Below are 10,000 nucleotides of genomic sequence, written 5' to 3'. Positions count from 1 at the left end.
GCTCCCCAGACAGGTGCAGGTGTGCACGGCTCTTAATCTGAAACAGGTGTGAGTGAGCAGTCCCCATTAAAAGGGAGTGCATCCTTGCCACCGTGGCCTTGTGTCTGCTCTAGGGGGTCCATGCCTTGAACCTTGGGAAGCATGTTGAGATGTACGCAGCTGGCGCTATCCGAATCTGTAAAACTTACGCTTTTATAACACTATCAAGTCGATATTGTAAATTATTACAAGGGCCAAAGGCACAATGGTGGCAGCTGGGAATTGAACCCACAACTTTTCAGGCAACCAAATAGTAACCGAACTCCTTAGCCACTATAATACCAGCGCCCCCTAAAGCTGTGGAGTGGACTCACTATGCCAGCAGCGCCCCCTAAAGCTGAGGAGTGGACTCACCAGGCCCCTATGCTAGCAGCGCCCCCTAAAGCTGTGGAGTGGACTCACCAGGCCCTTATGCTAGCAGCGCCCCCTAAAGTTAAGGAGTGGACTCACCAGGCCATCACAGTTGCTGAGGGCGACCTGGCTGGAGTGGTCCTGATGCTGCAGGTGGCCGGTGTAGTGGCAGCTGGGTGCGTATGGGTGACTCCAGGCCAGCCGGCCTCGGCTCCAGTACTCCACGCGGAACTGGCGCGACAGCAGCCCCGTCTGCAGCGTCAGGTTCAGGAGGAAGCTGCTGTGCTGCGTGGCCAGCTGGTAGTACAGCTGCGCGTCGGCGGCGTCGTCCTCCACGCCGCTCTCGCTGGCATCACCGTGGCTGCTGTTAGTGTTGGGGTTGGGGTTGGGGGGGGGTACTGCGCCGTTGGCGCCTGTGAGGCTCCTCGGACTCCAGGGTCTCCCCGCCAGGTCCCACTCGGACCGGGATGGCGATCTCATACTGGTCCAGCCTGGACAGGAACTCCTCTGAAGGAGAAACAGAATGAGTCAATAACGGCAGGCCTCCTAAACACTGGAGGAAAGGGCAGAGTCAATAACGACAGGCTCAGGACCTGTTAAGCACTGGAGGAGAAATCGGCAGAGTTAGTAACGACAGGCTCAGGACCTGTTAAGCACTGGAGGAGAAATCGGCAGAGTTAGTAACGACAGGCTCAGGACCTGTTAAGCACTGGAGGAGAAATCGGCGAGGGCGAGTTAGTAACGACAGGCTCAGGACCTGTTAAGTACTAGAGGACATGTCCAGGACATGGAGACCAATGTCAGCAGTCTCTAAGGTTTGGGTGAAGTGTATCTGAATCTGACTGTATATCTGAATAGACTTTATAGCTGTGAGGGAAATACGTTGCGATTCGCAAGCACAAGACCATTCGTCAACAACAGATAGCATATCTTGATCTATGAATGCTATCTTCCCAAACCTCCCTGCTTCTGTTTTCACTGTTGTTAAAACGTGTTTAGTAAAGCGTCCAATAAGAAATGATCAGGATCACAACAGCGAGCTCTTTCATTTCAGATCCTCCTCAGGTTATTTGGCCAGTGGATTGTAACTTCTGCCTTGAACTTGAACTTGTCTGTTTTGATTAATTCTGCTGCTGAGCTTTGGGGGATTTATGATGGAGTGGTGGATCCTCACAGCCCAGCGAGGTTATCCCACAGGAATTAGGACCACACACAAGAAGCCCTCTCAGAGCCAGGGAGGAGAGAGGGGAGGAGACACTTTTGGAGATAGAGAGGAGAGAGGAGAGGAGGCTCTTTTAGAGATAGTGAGTATTCACCTAATTCTGCCACGCCCATTTTAGAAATGTACTTTCAAAGCATAACGCGAGCGTAGGCCGTACGCTGGAATGACACACAACCTCTTTTGAATTATTCTAGTCTGAGCGTTGGAGTTTTTGGTACCGCCAGCGGTTTTGGGTGACATCACATCTGTTGATATTTGACCCAAACACCAATAAAGCACCAGAGATTGAACTCACCAATCCCCAAACCAAACTCCCCCTGCCCTCCGGCCCCCCATGTGGGTGATTGGCTGGAATAAACGTGTTGTTGTTTGGGAGACAGGCTCGCTCCACTTTGTTTGTGTCCAGTTCACGGAGCCAGAGCTCTGGACAAAGACAGTTTTTTTCCCAGTGCACTCACCGACTGGACTGCTAGCAAATCATAAGGACATACTTATTAAATGTGACAAAAAGTGCTGACAGTACCTTCAAGAGCTTTAAAATGTCCTCTTATCTGAAAGGAGTGGACACACCCACGGTCAGGAGAGGAGTGAACTGGCCTGTTTATGAGCAGATTGAAATGGCCTGTTTATGAGCAGATTGAAATGGCCTGTTTATGAGCAGATTGAAATGGCCTGTTTATGAACGTGCTGTGGACACGTCTCACACCACACGGCGGTCTGCAAGCACATTTGCGCTCCACATGTTGCGTCCATAACAGACGGCTGCGGGCCTCAGGAGGAGAGTTCACCAGAGTGACACAGTAATCGACAGCCATGCTCTCCAGACCGGACAGAGAAGAATAACCAACATTCAGATTCTTTCCCCCGGCGGACTCCAAAGATATGGGACTGATTTTCCAATGCTGCACAGATGAAATGCCAGTGGAAATGTGTCTGACTGAGTGCTGTGTTTAAACTGTGCACTCGTAAAAAGATTGTGTGTTCCCTGACAACAACAACAACAGTAACTTTCTAAGACCCAACGGGTTCTTAGGTCTTTTTTACAGAAAGGCACACTGCTCAACATTTTACATCATTTTCTGGCATTACATTGACAAACAACTAATCTATTAATCAAGGAAATAATCAACAGATTAATCGACAACAAAAATAATCAAAAATAGTCGCAGCCCTGAGTCTGTCGGGGATGGTGTGGATGCCACAGATCTGTTCCCTCAGGAGATCAGTGTCACCCACACTGTGACAGTTGTGAGGAAACACACATGGTGATGATGGCAGAGTTATTAGTCTGCGTGGACTTCCTGAGTGCAGGCTTGCTGCTTGTGTAAGAGTCACCGGGAGCCTCTACTCTCAGAGATTCACTTCAGCTCAGCTCGGCTCCAAGTTAACACTGACCTCGCTGACCGGGCGGCGAGGCTGCAGTCACAACAACATACTTTCAGTTGTTTGAATGAACACTCATGCCGCCCATCGGGTTGAGTAATGACCCTGCCATGCACCTAGTATACAGTATACAGTACATACTCTTTTGATCCCGTGAGGGAAATTTGTTCTCTGCATTTAACCCAATCCGTGAGTTAGTGAAACACACTCAGCACACAGTGAACACACAGTGAGGTGAAGCACACACTAACCCGGAGCAGTGAGCTGCCTGCTACAGCGGTGGCGCTCGGGGAGCAGTGAGGGGTTAGGTGCTTTACTCAAGGGCACTTCAGCCGTGGATGTGGGCATGGGAGAGCAGTGAGGGGTTAGGTGCCTTGCTCAAGGGCACTTCAGCCGTGGATGTGGGCATGGGAGAGCAGTGAGGGGTTAGGTGCCTTGCTCAAGGGCACTTCAGCCGTGGATGTGGGCATGGGAGAGCAGTGCTCAACCACTTCACCCGCCCCACATTTTTTTCCTAGTGGTTGGGGATCAAACCGGCAACCCTTCGGTTACAAGCCCGAAGCCCTAACCAGTAAGCCACAGCTGCCCCACCCCACACACACACACACACACACACACACACACACACACACACACACACACACACACACACACACACACACACACACACACACACACACACACACACACACACACACACACACACACAAACAAACACACCCTAACAAGTAAGTCACGGCTGCCCCACCCGCAAGGAATCAGGAGTTCGAAGACTGCCCACATGTGGTCAGCTACGTGCCATCTTCTTTGATGATTCATGATTCTGACACACGTATAAATAAGGCCATCACTAAATGGACAAACATATTGGGAGACTTGGTGGTGACTGAATGGATGAACAGAGCATTGCACCGGTCTGTGATGTGAGCACAGGAGGTACGCAGCTTTGGTCAGTCCAAAAAATGCTCAGATGTTATTTCACAAGTCCAGTGACAACCCTATAGTTAGGCTGGAGAATGAAGCGGCCCGTTTCTGACCGTAAGGTATCGTTCTTTTGCACGATCTCTCTACTGGCTCTTCAGCCTGGACACAAAGCATAACCTCCAGACGCTCATGGCCAGTATAACTCGAGTGAAAAACCCATATAATCCATAAAAACAAAACAACAAATCTACAAATTATTTTGCTGTCCAACAACCTGGGCCTGTCATAAATGAGGTTGTAATGAATTGGCTGCTGCTTTGAACTGAGTACGCAGGCCAACTGTAAGTCAACTGTAAGGCCCACACACCAACCTCCAGTGGCAGTCTGCCACTGTCCAGGGTTGTCTCCACGACTACCCAGAAACTGTGCATTTCCTGTCTCCTCTGGTGAGACCCAGAGATTTGTTGTCCAAACAGCGCAGTCCGAACACGGCTGCGATGGGTCATCGCCATGGAGCTCCACTCCCCCACCCCCCACCAATGTACTGTAAGTGGACGTAATCCTTCAAAGCGCGCTAACATACCGGGATCGAGGAATTAAAGACTGTTTATACCACTGGGCCAGTCCAAACCAGCATGGAGGCAAAGACCCCACAAACCCCCTTCACCAGAATCAGCCAGCACTCTTCTGACTGACCCAAATACCTGTAACTAGCAGCACTCTTCTGACTGACCCAAATACCTGTAACTAGCAGAACTCTTCCGACTGACCCAAATACCTGTAACTAACTATCTATCTAACCTGAACAGAGAGGAGCGCTCTATCTATCTATCTATCTAACCTGAACAGAGAGGAGCACTCTATCTATCTATCTATTTAACCTGTACAGAGAGGAACGCTCTATCTATCTATCTAACCTGAACAGAGAGGAGCGCTCTATCTATCTATCTATTTAACCTGTACAGAGAGGAGCGCTCTATCTATCTATCTATTTAACCTGTACAGAGAGGAGCGCTCTATCTATCTATCTAACCTGTACAGAGAGGAGCGCTCTATCTATCTATCTATCTAACCTGTACAGAGAGGAGCGCTCTATCTATCTATCTAACCTGTACAGAGAGGAGCGCTCTATCTATCTATCTATCTAACCTGTACAGAGAGGAGCGCTCTATCTATCTAACCTGAACAGAGAGGAGCGCTCTATCTATCTATCTATCTATCTATCTATCTATCTAACCTGAACAGAGAGGAGCGCTCTATCTATCTATCTAACCTGAACAGAGAGGAGCGCTCTATCTATCTCTAAACTTCTCTGTATTAGCCCTCAACTGCTCCCTCTCTCTCACTTTCTTTCTCTCCCTACACCCTTCTCTTCATCCCCCTCTCTCTCTGTTCCAGACGGGCAGCAGCTGTACAGAGTGGAGCACTTCTGCTTCCTCACTCTCTCCCTCTCTCTCTCTCCTTAATGCCAGGGTGGTGAGTGCCAAGGTGGCGAGTGCCAGGCCTTCTTGACCGGGCGCCACCGTTGCTATAGGACCCGGTCGGCGACGTTCTCCGAGAGCTACGCAGCCACGTTCATCATAACATTCCAGCCGCGACTGCTCTCTCCGCTCCGCAATCAACGTCTGGGCCGGCCGAGCGTCTGACTTGTGGGCATGCGGCGTCCGTCACGTCCCAGCCTGTCAGAGGCCGCTGTGTACGCACCCCACAGTGTGAGTAACTGCCCATCAGTAGATGACATAACTCAGTTACCACGAGGGCTTACCTCATTATGGGGCTATTTAAAGACAACATGAGAGAGGGGCGGAGTACGACATGTCTGCATATTTGTTCTCTTTTTAAAATAAATACCACCAGTGATGTGTGTGTGTGTGTGTGTGTGTACATGTGTGTGTGTGTGTGTGTGTGTGTGTGTGTGTGTACAGTCAGCCCAGAGCCAAATACACTCAGCAGCTTGTCATAGGCTGTGCAAGAACAACAAAACGTAATCACTGTGGTCATGAGCCAAGGGTTATTAGCATTCCCTACAGGGGAACAGGTACTACCTGCAGGTCACACAGACACACACACACACACACACACACTCACGCTCACACGTACACACACATGCTTACACACACACACACACACACACACACACTCTCGCGCACACACACACACACATGCTTACACACACACACACACTCACGCGCGCACGCGCGCACACACACACACACACACACACACACACACACACGCTTACACACACACTCGAGTGATGAGGGGCTGTAGCTGAAGTGAACACATCTGTGGAAAACCTGCTAAAAACATAAACATTTCAAGTGTTGATTTACAACTGTAACACAATCAGACAATAGTGTACAAATGGAACCTAACGCTTAAAGCACGCCAGCAGCAGCACATGTGGACCAATAGAAACAGCCAGCAGCAGCACGTGTGGACCAATAGAAACAGCCAGCAGCAGCATGTGTGGGACGCCTGTGAGGACCAATAGAAACAGCCACCTCATGTGTCTGACGCCTGTGAGGACCAATAGAAACAGCCAGCTCATGTGTGGGACGGCTGAATATGTGAGGACCAATAGAGAGAGCCAGCTCATGTGTGGGACGGCTGAATGTGTGAGGACCAATAGAAAGAGCCAGTTCATGAGAGGAGCCAGTGTGGACCAATAGAAAGAGAGTTCATGAGAGGAGCCAGTGTGGACCAATAGAAAGAGAGCTCATGAGAGGAGCCAGTGTGATACTGATGAGTAGAAATGCAACAGTCAGTAACGTGTTGAGCCTGACGAGCTGAACAGCCTCAGTGTTCTTATCAGGACTATGGGGGAGTTCAACAGGACACACAACACACACCTCAGAGTCCAGAGCCCAGAGCACGGAACACAGACCCCAGGGTCCAGAACACGGAACACGCATTCTAGAACACAGGGCTGCTTTTTGAGCTTATCCGCAGAGGTCAAGCTCACAGCCACAGGGTCAGAGGAACTGCTACCAGGGGACAGAAGAAAGGAGAAAGGTGGGGTCACAGGAAGGACAGCAGAGAGTGTGTGAGTGTGGGTGTGTGAGAGAGAGAGAGAGAGAGAGAGAGAGAGAGTGTGTATGCTTGTGTGTATAAGTATAAGTATAAGTATATACTCTTTTGATCTTGTGAGGGAAATTTGGTCTCTGCATTTATCCCAATCCGTGAATTAGTGAAACACACTCAGCACACAGTGAACACACAGTGAGGTGAAGCACACACTAATCCCGGCGCAGTGAGCTGCCTGCATCAGCAGAGGTGCTCGGGGAGCAGTGAGGGGTTAGGTGCCTTGCTCAAGGGCACTTCAGCCGCGCCTACTGGTCGGGGTTTGAACCCTCCGGTTACAAGTCCAAAGTGCTAACCAGTAGGCCACGGCTGTCACGTGCGTGTGTGTATGAGAGAGAGTGTGTGTGTATGCTTGTGTTCACGTGTGTGTGTGTGTATGTGTGTGTGTGTGTGTGTGTGTGTGTGAGAAAGAGAGAGAGAGTGTGTGTGTGTGGGAGTGTGAGTGTGTCAGAGGAGGTCAGTGTGATGTGTGTGTGTGTGTGTGTGTGTCTGAGAGAGAGGGGGAAATAAAAAGAGGAGGTCACTGTGGTGTGTGTATGTGTGTGTGTGTGTGTGTGTGTGTGTGTGTGTGTGTGTGTGTGAGAGAGAGAGAGTAGGAGAAATAAAAAGAGGAGGTCACTGTGGTGTGTGTGACGGGTCAGTGCACTGGCCCTTCCGCTCAGAGCCTCTCTGGGCCTCCCCCAGTTACCGTGGCCACCAGCACACACACAGCCCTCTCCAAATAAGGGCATAGACTAGGCAGGAAAGGTGATGTTTCAAGGACTCATTAAAGACACAATCCTTGATTATATTCTGTCCATAAACACTTTTCACTTTTCAAATTTAGAGAAATTACCTGCTCTGGAAATACAGCTAGAGGGAAGCATGGGTCAGTTTCCTCTAGCTGCCTGTCCAGTATAAGTATATAAGTATGAGTATATAAGTATAAGTATAAGTATAAGTATATATACTCTTTTGATCCCGTGAGGGAAATTTGGTCTCTGCATTTATCCCAATCCGTGAATTAGTGAAACACACTCAGCACACAGTGAACACACAGTGAGGTGAAGCACACACTAATCCCAACGCAGTGAGCTGCCTGCAACAACAGCGGTGCTCGGGGAGCAGTGAGGGGTTAGGTGCCTTGCTCAAGGGCACTTCAGCCGTGCCTACTGCTCGGGGAGCAGTGAGGGGTTAGGTGCCTTGCTCAAGGGCACTTCAGCCGTGCCTACTGGTCGGGGAGCAGTGAGGGGTTAGGTGTCTTGCTCAAGGGCACTTCAGCCGCGGCCCACTGCTCGGGGTTCGAAAAGAAAAGAAAGAAAACCTGCCTCCGAAGCTTTGCAGAATGTGAAGGCAGCTCAGTCAGAGTGCTGGGTTACAGGAGAAACCAGATTACAAGTCCTCCCAAAACCAGACTCAACCAATGCAGGTCCTCCCTACCAGACTCAACCTCTCTCTCTGGTTTCCCACAACTCAGGTCCCTCATTGCTTGCATCACACCTCAGAACATATCACTGAAACACTGTCACACATCCTAAATGGCTGCCATGCCTACAGAGGAATGTACATAGCACGTCATGACAGAATAGTAGACCTAAGACATATCAAACCATTTTCCACCCTCAGTAGGAATGTACAAACATTCTCAGGTAAAACCATCCATGTTTCAGCACTGCAATAGTAACTCTAATACTTTCTTACACCTGGTTGCCAATTCACCAGATGTTGTTATTATCAATGAGGAGTCCACTGAGGTGTACATTTTGGAGGTAGGCTGCACCTTTGATTCCAGCATGGAGGAGGCTTTCTACACCAAGGTAGTTAAATACCAACCACTCCTAAACACCATCTCAGAGCTAGGCTATAGGTGTGTGTGTCCACTCCTAAACACCATCTCAGAGCTAGGCTATAGGTGTGTGTGTGTGTGTCCACTCCTAAACACCATCTCAGAGCTAGGCTATAGGTGTGTGTGTGTGTGTCCACTCCTAAACACCATCTCAGAGCTAGGCTATAGGTGTGTGTGTCCACTCCTAAACACCATCTCAGAGCTGAGCTATAGGTGTGTGTGTGTGTGTCCACTCCTAAACACCATCTCAGAGCTAGGCTATAGGTGTGTGTGTCCACTCCTAAACACCATCTCAGAGCTAGGCTATAGGTGTGTGTGTCCACTCCTAAACACCATCTCAGAGCTAGGCTATAGGTGTGTGTGTCCACTCCTAAACACCATCTCAGAGCTAGGCTATAGGTGTGTGTGTCCACTCCTAAACACCATCTCAGAGCTAGGCTATAGGTGTGTGTGTGTGTGTCCACTCCTAAACACCATCTCAGAGCTAGGCTATAGGTGTGTGTGTGTCCACTCCTAAACACCATCTCAGAGCTAGGCTATAGGTGTGTGTGTGTCCACTCCTAAACACCATCTCAGAGCTAGGCTATAGGTGTGTGTGTGTGTCCACTCCTAAACACCATCTCAGAGCTAGGCTATAGGTGTGTGTGTGTGTGTCCACTCCTAAACACCATCTCAGAGCTAGGCTATAGGTGCAGACTACTCATATTCATATTTGGTAGCCTAGGACATGTACACAGGTTGGAAGTAAGAGGGCTGCAACAACTTGGGATGGCCAAACAGAGGGCTAAACAGCTTGCAAAGTACTGTGCCATCTCTGCTATTATTGGCAGCCGCCACATAAGGTGAGACGTTGCTGCTTATACCCTTAAGAACTGAGTATTGTGCTAATATGGCGGAGACATTGCTACTTATACCCTTAAGAACTGAGTATTGTGCTTATTGTGAAGACCTGGTGCATGCCACTGGTCCATGGGTTTGCGTATGTATTGTACTGCATCCTTAATATTTGTGTCCCTGTACCCTTTTCTTCATGTGGACATAAATAAATGGTTAAAATGTGTGTGTGTGTGTGTGTGTGTGTGAGCTCACCTTGTGCTGATGTCGTGAACTCTTCACGGGCACCCCTCTCGGGCACCACCTTGCTGGCAACCATGGCGACAACAATGACCACG

At 49.5% G+C, this 10,000-nt stretch overlaps 1 protein-coding gene across 1 annotated transcript in view; it reads right to left on the bottom strand.

Moving 5' to 3' along the window:
• The window catches only part of adamts10 (ADAM metallopeptidase with thrombospondin type 1 motif, 10), a 61,406-nt gene that overhangs the window by 51,204 nt on the left and 202 nt on the right, over window positions 1-10,000 (bottom strand). The window contains 2 exon segments of the mRNA XM_042111581.1: window positions 490-897; window positions 9,918-10,000. The exon segment at window positions 9,918-10,000 is cut by the window's right edge and continues 202 nt beyond it. Coding sequence (XP_041967515.1) covers window positions 490-870 — 381 coding nt within the window. The 5' untranslated portion in view covers window positions 871-897; window positions 9,918-10,000.

Source organism: Alosa sapidissima, chromosome 12 (assembly GCF_018492685.1).
Source record: "Alosa sapidissima isolate fAloSap1 chromosome 12, fAloSap1.pri, whole genome shotgun sequence".
NCBI lineage: Eukaryota > Metazoa > Chordata > Actinopteri > Clupeiformes > Clupeidae > Alosa > Alosa sapidissima.
The sequence above is the reverse complement of the archived record's forward strand: the minus strand, read 5'-3'. Positions and strand labels throughout refer to the sequence as shown.